Source organism: Excalfactoria chinensis, chromosome 24 (assembly GCF_039878825.1).
Source record: "Excalfactoria chinensis isolate bCotChi1 chromosome 24, bCotChi1.hap2, whole genome shotgun sequence".
NCBI lineage: Eukaryota > Metazoa > Chordata > Aves > Galliformes > Phasianidae > Excalfactoria > Excalfactoria chinensis.
The window spans coordinates 3,261,911-3,275,121 of record NC_092848.1 but is presented as its reverse complement, the minus strand read 5'-3'; the positions used below and the strand labels follow the sequence as shown (position 1 = coordinate 3,275,121).

The following is a 13,211-nucleotide window of genomic DNA, read 5'->3' as shown; positions in this document are numbered from 1 at the left end:
GGGGGGGTCTCTGTGGGTGGGGGTCCTTTTGGGGTGGTATCACTATGGCATGTCTCTATGGCGGATTCCTATGCAGGAAACCCTAAGGAGGGGTCTCTATGGGGGCAGCCCTTATGGGAGTCCGTCCCTATAGGGAGGTCCTTAAGAGGGGGGGGCCTCACTGTGGGTTGTGTCCATGAGGGGGGGCCTTATGGGGTGTCCCTATGGGGGGTCAACATGGGCAGGGGTTCACTATGGGGTCTCCCCATGGGGGGGGGCTCACTATGGGTTGTCCCTATGGGGGTGTCCCCACGGGGGGAATGTGACCCCCTATGGGTGTTCTCTATGGGTGGGGGTCACTATGGGGGGTCCCTTTGGAGGGGTCCCTATGGAGATTCACTATGGAAGGTCCCTAAGTGGGGGCTCATTATGGGGTGCTCCAAAGGAGGGGGGTCCCTATGGGGGGTCCCTATGGTCGGGGGCTACTATGGGGCGCCCCTATGGAGGGAGCGTTCCTAGGGGGAGACCCTATGGAGGGTCCCTACGGACTGGGGTCACTATGAGGTCTCCCTATAGGAGCATCCCTATGGAGGGAGCCCTCTGGGTGGAGGTCCCTATGGGTGGGGGTTCCTATGGGGGGTCCCTATGGGGGTTCCCTATTGGTGGGGGTCCCGATGGGGTGTCCCTATGGGGGGTCCCTATGGGTGGGGGTCCCTATGGGGTGTCCCTATGGGTGGGGGTCACTAGGGGGTTCCCTATGGGTGGGGGTCCCTATGGGGTGTCCCTATGGGGGATCCCTATGGGTGGGGGTCCCTATGGGGGTTCCCTATGGGGGATCCCTATGGGTGGGGGTCCCTATGGGGGTTCCCTATGGGGTCCTTTCGGGTCCGGTCCCTCTCGGGTGTTCTCCCTGTAGGGGGCGCGCATTGCGCGTTCACGCGCGGCTTCGGCGTTGCTCGGCGGTGCCGCCAGGCGGAGCCCGACCCTCGCGGTGGTGGGGGGGGGTTGGGGGGGGCTGGGGGGGGCTCGGGGCGGTGCGGGGCGGTGCGGGGCGGCCATGGAGCCGTAGCGGAGCGGTGCGGGCACGATGCGGCCCCGCCGCTCCCCCCCCCTCCTCATCCTCCTCCTCCTGGCGGCTGCGGGCGGGCGGGGGGCGATGGGTGAGTGCTTTGTGTGGGGGGGGGCGGCCCCGAACCCCGTCGGGGTGTGGGGATGTCACCGCTGCGGGGATGGGGCGGGTCCCCCCATAGGTGTGGGGTGCGGGGGGAGGGGTCCGTACGCGGCGCTATGGGGTGGGGAGGGGGCGGCGGGGGCCGCGGGGTGATGGGCGGGGGGCGGCGGGGAGGGAGTGTCGTGAGATGGGGGGAGCGTGGGATCGGGGGAGGGGGATGCGGGAGGGGAGGGGGGGTGGGGGGGGGTCCCGGGGTAGGGGTGGGGTGGGGGGGGTCCATAGGCCGTGAGTTGGGGGCCGCGGGGTGGGCGTGGGGGGATGGGGGGGGAGGGGGAGATGGGGCGGGGACGGAGGGGGGGGCCTGGGGTGGGCGCGGGGGGGATGGGCGGGGGGTCTGCGGGGGGCGATGGTGGGGAGGGGGCACACGGGCAGCGCTTGGGGGGGGGGGGGGGGGAGGGGGCGACGGGGGGGGGGGGCGGCGTCCCACGGGGGGCGGAGTGTCCGCGGTGTCAGTTGCCGGTGGGGGATGTTGGGGGGGTCGGGATGTTTTGGGGTCCCCCCCGCGACCCCTCCCCGCCCCCCCCAGCCCCCCCCGCGCTGTTTGTGCCGCGCTGTGCGGGGGGGGCGACCCCACTTTTGTGCCGCTGCACAACACGTGCTGCCCCCTCCCCCCTCCTCCCCCCCCCCCCCCCGCGTGACGTCGCGGTGCCACCTGCCCCCACCCGCGGAACAGCGCTGCCCCACAGCGACAGCTGCCCCCAGAGCCGGGACCCCCCCCCCGCCCCCCAAAGCGCATCGCTTCCCTCCGCCCAACCCACGTCTGGGGCCGCCCCACAGCGGGGGATGATGTTGGGGGGGGGGGGGGAGGTTGGGGGTCGGGGCGGTGCGCGGGGTGGGGCGGGGGGTCCCGAAGTCCTTTAGGTTGGGGGGTGGGGGGGGTTGGGGGGTGATGGATGAGGTCGTTGCCATGGGGACGGCGCTGAGCAGAGCGGGATTCGAACGAGGATCCGACGGCGGGAGGGGGGGGGGAGGGCTGGGATCCCCCCCCTGTGCCCACCCTGCCCCGTAGCCGTCCCTATGGGGCTGAACCCCACTGTGGGGGCACCTGGGGGAGGGGGGAGGGACACTGTGGGGTGGGTGCCTTGCTGGGATGGAGCCCGTGACCCTATAAGAGGGTACCAGTAACCTTACTGGGATGGGGCCCACAGCCTTACTGGGATGGGTCCGCCACTTGTCGGGGTGGTGGCCAGGACCCCACTGGGATGGGTTCCAGCTCCCTACTGGGATGGAGTCCGTGTCATGCTGGGATGGGTCCCACTCATCCCGGTCGGGTGGTGCCATAAGAAGGTCCCAGGACCAATGTGGGATGGTCCAACCACTTGTAGGATCCGGCCCCACCAGCTTATTGGGGTGGGTCCCACCACGGGTTGGGGTGGTGCCTGTGACCCCATAAGGTGGGGTCCAAGACCTTACTGGGATGGGTTCCACCACATGTTGGGATGGTGCCCCTGACCTTACTGGGATTGTCCTGTCATGTTGTGGGATGATGCCATGGGTTTAATGGGACGGGTCCCACAACCTTACTGGGATTGTACCCATGGCCCTACTTGGGTGGGTCCTACTGTGAGTTGGGATGATGCCCATGGCCTTACTGGAATGGGACCCATGACCTTACTGGGATGGTGCCCATGACCTTACTGGGATGGGACCCATGGCCTTACTGGAATGGGACCCATGACCTTACTGGGATGGTGCCCATGACCTTACTGGGATGGCACCCATAGCCCTACTGGGATGGCACCCATGACCTTACTGGGATGATGCCCACGACCTTACTGGGATGATGCCCATGACCTTACTGGGATGATGCCCGTGGCCTTACTGGGATGGTGCCCATGACCTTACTGGGATGGTGCCCATAGCCTTACTGGGATGATGCCCATGGCCTTACTGGGATGATGCCCATAGCCTTACTGGGATGGTGCCCATGACCTTACTGGGATGACGCCCATGGCCTTACTGGGATGATGCCCACAACCTTACTGGGGTGGTGCCCATAGCCTTACTGGGATGATGCCCATGGCCTTACTGGGATGGATCCCACCCCATGTTGGATGGGTCCCCATCACCCCATAAGATGGTGCCTGGGTCCTTACTGGGACAGTCCCCCCACCTTACTGGGACAGTCCCCCCACCTTACTGGGACAGTCCCCCCCACCTTCCTGCACCCCATTGCACTCTATGGGATGGTGCCCTCAGCCCCACAGCGCGGTGCTGGTGACCCTACAGGGCTGTGTCCCCCCCGTATCCCCACAGACGTCCTGCTGAAGGTCCAGGTGTACGAGGGCGGCTCTCTGACCCCGCTGCCCCACACCAGCCTGGAGGTGTTGGGACCCCGCGGCTCTTTGGCCTCCGGGACCACGGACCCCGATGGCAGCGGGGTGCTGCCATTGTCCTACAGCCTGGGCACGTGGGTGCTGGTCAGCGCCACCAAGAGGGGCTTCGTCACCGCCACCGTGCCATGGAGGGTCACCAAAGTGCCGTGTGAGTGGGGGGGGGGCATGGGGAGGAAATGGGACCCCGTCCCTTGTTGGGGGGGGGGCAAAGCGCTTCTTTGGGGTCCCAATCCTGGATACTGGGGGGTCACAGGGAGCTTTTATGGGGGTCCAGTTCCTTAGTGGGGTGCTCGGAGGCGTCCCAGTCCTTTGTGGGGGGCTCTGATCCCTTCCTGGGGGGGCACATAATGGCCCCATCCCCTTCCTCGGGGGTCCCAGTCCTTTCCTGGGGCTTACAGCCCTTCTGGGGAGCCCAGCCCCTTACTGGGGTGATGGGGAACCTGCCAGTCCGTTGCTGGGGGGCTCTGGTCCCTGCCTGGGGGACTCAGCCTTGATGTGGGGAGGCCCAGCCCCTCCTTTGGGGTTTCCAATCCCCTCCTGGGGGCTCAGAGCCCATTTGGGGACCTCAGGCCCTTCCTGGAGGCTCCTTTACTGGGGGGGCTGGTCCCTTTTAGGGGATCCAACCCTTTTGTTCTGGGGGTTCCGATCCTTTTCTAAGGAGCTCAGAGCCTTTTGGGGGGACCTCAACCCCCTACTGAGGTGTTGGGGTCCTCCCAGTCCCATACTGGGGGTCCCTGATTGCTGACTGGGGGGCTTAGAGCTGTTGTGAGATCCTTTACTGGGCGGCCCTGATCCCTTATAGGGAACCCCATCATCTGCCTAGGGGCTCCCAGTTCCATACTGGGGGGCTCTGATCCCTTACTGGGAGGCTTAGAGCCCCTTCTGGGGAGCCCAGCCCCTTACTGGTGTGCTATGGAACCTCCCAGTCCCTTACTGGGGGGCTGTGATTCCTTACTGGGGGGCTCTGTGCCCTTGTAGGGGCTCTGAGGGTTCAGGGCCCTTTTGGGGGATCCCAGCCCCTTATTGGGGTGCTCGGGGGCTTCCCAGTCCATTGCTGGGGGGCTGTGATCCCTTCCTGGGGGGCTTAGAGCTGTAAGAGGCCCCCAGCCCCTATTCTGGGGGGTTCCCAATCCCTTACGTGGGGGCTCAGGGGCCCTTTAAGGACCCCGGCTCCTTACTGGGGGACCCCGATCCCTTACTGGGACCCCTCTCCCATAGCGGGCAGTGACGTGTCCCACTGGGGGGGGGGGGTTGTTGGCACTGACGTCCCCGGGGGGGTCACCCTGGGCTCAGCGCCAGCCCCTGCCCCGGGGCAGCCATGTCACTGCGGGGGGGTTGGGGGGGGGACGGCATCAATGGGGTCACCTTGCTGTGGGGTGGGACGTGTGGAGCGTGGGGGGGGGGGGGGGGGGGGGGGGGGCTGGAAGGGGGGGTGTGAGGGGTGCAGGGTTGGGGTGGGTGAGGGTTGGGGGGCGCGGGACCCCCCCTCAATGTGTCCCCCCCCCCCCGCAGTGTACGCCTCCATCAGTCTGTACCTGCAGCCCGAGCGCCCGGCCACCCTCATCCTGTACGAGGACCTGGTGCAAATCCTGCTGGGCCCCCCCGGTGAGTGGGGCACCACCATGTCCTACAGGCAGCTGTGGGGCCAGAGCCCTCCTGCTTCCTAGAGCTTGCCCTATAGTCGGCCATGGGGCCACCAGCCCCTAACGCACTCAGGTGTCCCATAGATTCCCATGGGGCCACCACCCCTTGGTGCCATATAGTGAACTATAGGACCCCTGGGTGCCCTACAGTTGACCATAGGGCCACCAACCCTAGGTGACATTCAGTTGACTATGGGACCACCAGCCCATACCATGCTCAGATGTCCCATAGATTCCCATGGGGCCACCACACATGTGTGCCATGTGTTAACTATAGGACCACCAACCCCTGGCACCCTACAGCTTGCCATGGGACCACCAACCCCTAACACACTCAGATGTCCCATAGATTCCCATGGGGCCACCAATCCTGGGTGCCCTACAACTTGCCATGGGACCACCAACTCATTGCATGCTCAGGTGTCCCATAGATTCCCATGGGGCCACCACCTCTGGGTGCCCTACAGTTGACCATGGGACAGCCAACCCCTAACACACTCGGATGTCCCATAGCTTGCCATGGGGCCACCACCCCTGGGTGCCCTACAGTTGACTATAGGATCACCTCCCCTTGGTGCCCTATAGTTGACCATGGAGCCACCAACCCCTAACACACTCAGATGTCCCATAGATTCCCATGGGGCCACCACCCCTGGGTGCCATATAGTGAACTATAGGACCCCTGGGTGCCCTACAGTTGACCATAGGGCCACCAACCCTAGGTGACATTCAGTTGACTATGGGACCACCAGCCCCTCGCATGCTCAGATGTCCCATAGATTCCCATGGGGCCACCACCCCTGGGTGCCCTACAGTTGACTATAGGACCACCTCCCCTCGGTGCCCTATAGTTGACCATGGAGCCACCAACCTCTAACACACTCAGATGTCCCATAGCCTGCCATGGGGCCACCACCCCTGTGTTGCATATAGTTAACTATAGGACCACCAACCCCTGGGTGCCATATAGTTGACCATAGGGCCACCAACCCTAGGTGACCTACAGTTGACTATGGGACCACCATCCCATCCCATGCTCAGATGTCCCATAGATTCCCACAGGGCCATCACCCCTGGGTGCCCTATAGCTGACTATGGGACTGCCAACCCCTCGCATGCTCAGATGTCCCATAGATTCCCATGGGGCCACCACCCCTGGGTGCCCTACAGTTGACTATAGGACCACCTCCCCTCGGTGCCCTATAGTTGACCATGGAGCCACCAACCTCTAACACACACAGATGTCCCATAGATTCCAATGGGGCCAGCACCCTTAGGTGTCCTACAGCTTGCCATGGGACAGCCAACCCCTAACACACTCAGCTGTCCCATAGCTTGCCATGGGGCCACCACCCCTGGGTGCCCTACAGTTGACCACAGGGCCACCAACCCTAGGTGACATACAGTTGACTATGGGACCACCATCCCATCCCATGCTCAGATGTCCCACAGATTCCCACAGGGCCATCACCCCTGGGTGCCCTATAGCTGGCTATGGGACCTCCAACCCCCAGCACACTCATCTGTCCCATACCCTGCCCCGGGTTCACCCCCCACGTGCCATACATCTGACTACGGGGCCGCCCCGTTGTTGCCCTATTGCTGCTCACAGCGCAGCCCTCCCGCTGTTGTTCGTCCCGCAGGTTCCCGTGCTCAGCCCTGGGCTCAGTTCCAGCGCCGCTCCGCCCGCCTGCCCCGCAGCTCGTCCTACAGCCAGCTCTGGGCATCGCTCACCGCCGCCACCGCCCCCACCGAGCTGCGCGGCTTCCCGGCCTTCCTGGGCTCCGACGGCAGCGGTACGGGGACATGGGGGGACATGGGGGGACATGGGGGGACGTGGGGGGACGTGGGGGGACGTGGGGGGACATGGGGGGTCGTGGGGGGACATGGGGGGACGGACATGGGGGGACATGGGGGGATGTGGGGGGACGTGGGGGGACATGGGGGGACATGGGGGGACGTGGGGGGACGTGGGGGGACATGGGGGGGACATGGGGGGACGTGGGGGGACATGGGGGGACATGGGGGGACGTGGGGGGACGTGGGGGGACATGGGGGGACGTGGGGGGACGTGGGGGGACATGGGGGGACATGGGGGGACATGGGGGGACGTGGGGGGACGTGGGGGGACACGGGGGGACGTGGGGGGATATGGGGGGACATGGGGGGTCGAACGGAGGGTCCGGTCCGCTGACCCCGCTGTGCTCCCGGGCAGCCAATGGCAGCTGGTTGGAGCTGTCGGCCGTGGCCGCGCTCGGCGTCCGTCTGTTCACCGGGAACGGGACCGAGGTGCAGTTGGCCGGACCGGCGCATCTCTCGGTTCCGCTCAGCTCCGACAGCGCCGCCGTCGGGTCCAGCAGCGTCCCCGCGTGGAGGTTTGACCCCAAGAGCGGTGAGTGGTGGTGGGGGGGGGGGAGTGGGAGCGTGGCCGCGATGGAGCTGTGGGTCTCACCATTCCCCCTATAGGGCTGTGGGTCCGCAATGGGACGGGGGCTGATCCGCAGGGAGGGCCAGCAGCTCTACTGGACCTTCGTGGCCCCACAGTTGGGCTACTGGGCAGCGGCGGTGCCATCTCCCAGCACAGGTAGGAGCCCCGGGTTGGGGCTGGGCTGGCCGTGTCCCATCCTGCTCGGTGTCACATCCCGGTCAGTGTCACATCCCGGTCAGTGTCACATCCAGTTTGGTGTCACATCCAGTTTGGTGTCCCATCCATCTCGGTGTCCCATCCATCTCGCTGTCCCTGCAGGGCTGCTGGCGGTGGCTGCGGGCATGAAGGACATCTCAGCGTATCACACCATCTTCCTGCTCACCATCCTGGGTGCTCTGGCCCTGCTGGTGCTCACCCTGCTCTGCCTCCTCATCTACTACTGCAGGTCAGCAGCCAGATATGGGGTCTGCTTGGCACCCATGGGTGCCTGATGGCTGCGGGGACCACCACCGCTTGGCAGCCCATAGTTGGCTATGGGTTCCACCACTGCTAGGCACCCACAGACACCCCATAGTTGGCTATGGGTTCCACCACTGCTAGGCACCCACAGACACCCCATAGTTGGCTATGGGTTCCACCACTGCTAGGCACCCACAGACACCCCATAGTTGGCTATGGGTTCCACCACTGCTAGGCACCCACAGACACCCCGTAGTTGGTTATGGGTTCCACCACCTCCTGGCACCCACAGACACCCCATAACTTGCCACAGACCCACCAACCTGTCCATCCTACAGTTGACTATGGGATCGCCAACTCATACCACCCTCAGATGCCCTATAGCTGGCTATGAGGACCACCAACCCTGGGTGTCCTATAGCTGGCTATGGGGACCACCAACCCCAAGTGTCCTATAGCTGGCTATGGGGATCACCAACCCCAAGTGTCCTATAGCTGGCTATGGGGACCACCAACCCCAAGTGTCCTATAGCTGGCTATGGGGATCACCAACCTTGGTTGTCCTATAGCTGGCTATGAGGCCACCAGCCACATGTGCCCTGCAGTTGACTATGGGGTCTACTAACCCCAGATGTCCTATAACTGGCTATGGGACCACCAGGCCTGGCTGCACCATAGTGGGCTGTGGGGGCACCAAACCTGAATGTCCTATGGTTGGCTATGGGGTCACCAGCTGTGGGTGCCCTATAGCTGACTCTGGGGCCACCAACCCTGGGTGTCTTATAGTTGACTATGGGGTCTTCCAAACCCAGGTGTCCTATACCTGGTTATGGGCCACCAGCTGTGGGTGCCCTATAGCAGACTGTGGGGCCACCAGCCATTGGTGCCCTACAGTTGATTATGGGGGCCACCAACCTTTAATGTCCCACAGTTCACTATGGAGTCTATCAACACTGAATGTCCTATAGCTGACTATGGGGTCTACCACCCTTAGGTGCCCTATAGCTGACTATAGGACCACCACACCCGGGTGCCCTATAGCTGACTATGAGACCACCACGGTGCCCTGTAGCATACTATGGGACCACCACCCCAGCGTGCCCTACAGCTATGAGACCACCCTATAGCTGACTATAGGACCACCACCCCCAGGTCCCTTATAAGAGACTATGGGACCACCACCCTTGGGTCCCCTATAGCAGACTATGGGACCACCACCCCTGGGTGCCCTATATCTATAGGACCCCCACCCTTGCTTGCCCTATAGCATACTATGGGACCACCACCCCAGGGTGCCCTATAGCAGACTATGGGACCACCACCCCAGGGTGCCCTACAGCTATGGGACCCCCACCCCCGCTTGCCCTATAGCTGACTATGGGACCACCACCTTTGGGTGCCCTATAGCAGATTATGGGATCACCATCCCTGAGTGCCCTATAGCTGACTATGAGACCACCACCCCTGGGTCCCCTATAGCATACTATGGGACCACCACCCCAGGGTGCCCTACAGCTATGAGACCACCACCCTTGGGTGCCCTATATCTGACTATGGGACCACCACCCTTGGGTGCCCTATAGCTATGGGACCACCACCACTGGGTGCCCTATAGCTATGGGACCACCACCCTTGGGTGCCCTATATCTGACTATGGGACCACCACCCTTGGGTGCCCTATAGCTATGGGACCACCACCACTGGGTGCCCTATAGCTATGAGACCACCACCCTTGGGTGCCCTATATCTGACTATGGGACCACCACCCTTGGGTGCCCTATAGCTATGGGACCACCACCACTGGGTGCCCTATAGCTATGGGACCACCACCCCTGGGTGCCCTATATCTATCTATAGGACCCCCACCCTTGCTTGCCCTATAGCAGACTATGGGACCACCACCCCAGGGTGCTCTACAGCTATGAGACCACCACCCTTGGGTGCCCTATATCTGACTATGGGATCACCACCACTGGGTGCCCTATAGCTATGGGACCACCACCCCTGGGTGCCCTATATCTATAGGACCCCCACCCTTGGTTGCCCTATAGCAGACTATGGGACCACCACCCCTGGGTGCCCTATATCTATAGGACCCCCACCCTCGCTTGCCCTATAGCAGACTATGGGACCACCACCCCTGGGTGCCCTACAGCTATGAGACCACCACCCTTGGGTGCCCTATATCTGACTATGGGACCACCACCCTTGGGTGCCCTATAGCAGACTATGGGACCACCACCACTGGGTGCCCTATAGCTATGGGACCACCACCCCTGGGTTCCCTATATCTATCTATAGGACCCCCACCCCTGGGTGCCCTACAGCTATGAGACCACCACCCTTGGGTGCCCTATATCTGACTATGGGATCACCACCACTGGGTGCCCTATAGCTATGGGACCACCACCCCTGGGTGCCCTATATCTATAGGACCCCCACCCTCGCTTGCCCTATAGCAGACTATGGGACCACCACCCCTGGGTGCCCTACAGCTATGAGACCACCACCCTTGGGTGCCCTATATCTGACTATGGGACCACCACCCTTGGGTGCCCTATAGCTATGGGACCACCACCCCTGGGTGCCCTATAACAGACTATAGGACCACCACCCCCGGTTGCCCTATAGCAGACTATGGGACCCCCACCCCCCACTTGCCCTATATCTGACTCTGGGCCCCCCACCCCCGGCAGTGCAGTGCCTGTGCTCTCACTCCCCCCTTGTCCCCCCTTGTCCCTCCAGGCGCCGCTGCCTGAAGCCGCGCCAGCAGCACCGCAAACTGCCGCTGTCGGGGACGTTGGACGCCTCCAAGCGGGACCAGGCCACGTCCATGTCGCAGCTGAACCTCATCTGCAGCAGCCAGATGGAGACCGCGTCCTCGGGGGGCGACACGGAGGTTCACAGCCCCGGCCTCAAGTTCGACGGCTCCCGCGAGGATTTCTTCAAGCAGGTTCCTTCCTCCGTCCCACCATCGTCCTCCAACACCGCGTCGCGTCGCTGCCACCCCCGGGAGGACTTCGCCCCCAACGAGGGTCCCCCCGCCGCCCCCCGCGAAGTGCCGCCGTCCGACCCGCTGCCGCCGCCGCCGCCGCCACCACCGCGACCACCGTCACTGGGGCCGCCGATGGGGCCGCCTATGGGGCCGTCTATGGGGCCATCTATGGGGCCGTCGATGGGGCCGCCGATGGGGCCGCCGGGCCCGCTGATCCTGTGCGGAGCCCTGGAGGGTCCGCAGGAGGACGTGTACCGCGGCGTGGTGCCCACCCTGCTCATCCCCGCCCGCTACATGCGGCTGGACGGGGCGGCCGAGGGCGGCCCGCAGCTGGAAGCCGCCAACCCGGCCGCGACGAGCGGAGCCCCCCAGGCGGCGCCCCCGACCCAGGGAAGCGGCGGCGGCCCCGTGGCCATCCCGGTGCTGCTGAACGAGTCGGCGGTGGCGCAGCTGAACGGGGAGCTGCAGGCGCTGGCCGAGCAGAAGCTGGTGGCTCCCCGCGCCTGGTTCGTGTCCCTGGACGGTCGCGCGTCCCACGTCCGCCATTCCTACATCGACCTGCAGGGCGGAGAGCGGGGACCCCCCCCGCCCCGAGCGCGGCCGCCCCCGCCCCGCGGCCCCCCGTCGCCCGAGGACAGCGCCCTGGCCCCGTTGCTCGGGGGTCCCCCCGGGGGGCGCCGCGGGGCCGGGGGCGGCGGCAGCGGCTGCAGCAGCGCGTCCGAGCCGCAACGGGACTCGCCCAGCAGCCCCGAGGACGAGGCGGGCGACGGGGGAGAGGGCGGCGACGACGGGGGGGACCGCAAGAGCCCGTGGCAGAGGAGGGAGGAGCGGCCGCTCATGGTCTTCAACGTCAAGTAAGCGACGGGACGGACCCGCACGGCCCAGACCCAGCCCGGCCTCCACCTCCACCCCCCCCCATCTCCATCGCCACCATCGCCATCCCCAGCCCCACCCCCAGCCGTTTCTGCCCCCACTCCCGTCCCCACCTCATCTCCATCCTCCCCATCCCCATCCTTACCCCCAGCCCAGCCCAGTTCCCGTCCCGATTCCATCCCATCCCCATCTCTGTCTCCTCCAAACCCCCATCAGTCTTTACCCCGATCCTCTTTACCCTCCTTCGCTCATATCAACCCCCCCATCTCCATCCATCCCCATCTCCATCCGTCCCAGTCCCTTCCTCTACCCCGGTCCATCTTCATCCCCATCCCATTCCCTGTTCCCATCTCCATCCCCCTCTCCTTCCTTTTCTCCACCCCATCCCAATTTCCATCCACCAGCTCCATCCATCCCCCCCCCCCCATCCCTTCCCACCTCCACCCCATCCCAGTCCCTATTTCCAACACAACCCCATCCCATCCCATCCCATCCCATCCCATCCATCCATCCCATCCATCCCATCCCATCCCATCCATCCCATCCCATCCCATCCCCATCCCATCCCATCCCATCCCCATCCCATCCATCCCATCCCATCCCATCCCGTCCCATCCCATCCCATCCCCATCCCATCCCATCCCATCCCATCCCATCCCATCCCATCCCATCCCATCCCATCCCATCCCATCCCATCCCATCCCATCCCATCCCATCCCATCCCATCCCATCCCATCCCATCCCATCCCATCCCATCCCATCCCATCCCATCCCATCCCATCCCCATCCCATCCCATCCCATCCCATCCCATCCCATCCCATCCCATCCCATCCCATCCCCATTCCCCCTCCATATCTCCACCCTATTCCTACCCCCACCCTTTCTCCTCCCACCCCACATCCCAGCCCCATCCCCCCCAAGTCCCCCTCCTCTCCCAAAGCACTTTCCCCCCCCCTTATTCTCTGTCCCCACAACCATTAACCCCGGGGGGGGGGGGGTGGTGGTGGCAGTGGGTGGGTCAGGGCTGGGACCCCCCCCCCCCATCCCCCATAATTAACACAAACCCATTTGTGTCCCCACAGGACGGGGGGGGCTGGCACTGCCCCCCGAGCCGGCGGTGCCTCCAAGCTGCCATAGGGATGGGTTTGGTGGGGGGGGGGGGGGCACAGACCTCCCCCAGACCCCACCGTGGATTTTAGATACCATTAATATATGAAACCCCATTGACACGCGGCCGCCTTCGCCTCTTCCTCCTCCCCCCCCCCC

General features: G+C 64.4%; 1 protein-coding gene across 1 annotated transcript; it reads left to right on the top strand.

Moving 5' to 3' along the window:
- The first annotated feature begins 1,002 nt into the window (after nt 1-1,002).
- On the top strand, nt 1,003-13,172 carry FAM171A2 (family with sequence similarity 171 member A2). Its single transcript, XM_072356784.1, is given in 10 exon segments — nt 1,003-1,139; nt 3,467-3,694; nt 5,059-5,151; nt 6,833-6,985; nt 7,405-7,581; nt 7,656-7,678; nt 7,680-7,773; nt 7,936-8,062; nt 10,822-11,925; nt 13,028-13,172. Coding segments are annotated over 10 exon segments (2,127 nt in total). The 5' UTR covers nt 1,003-1,066; the 3' UTR covers nt 13,083-13,172.
- The last annotated feature ends 39 nt before the right edge of the window (nt 13,173-13,211 follow it).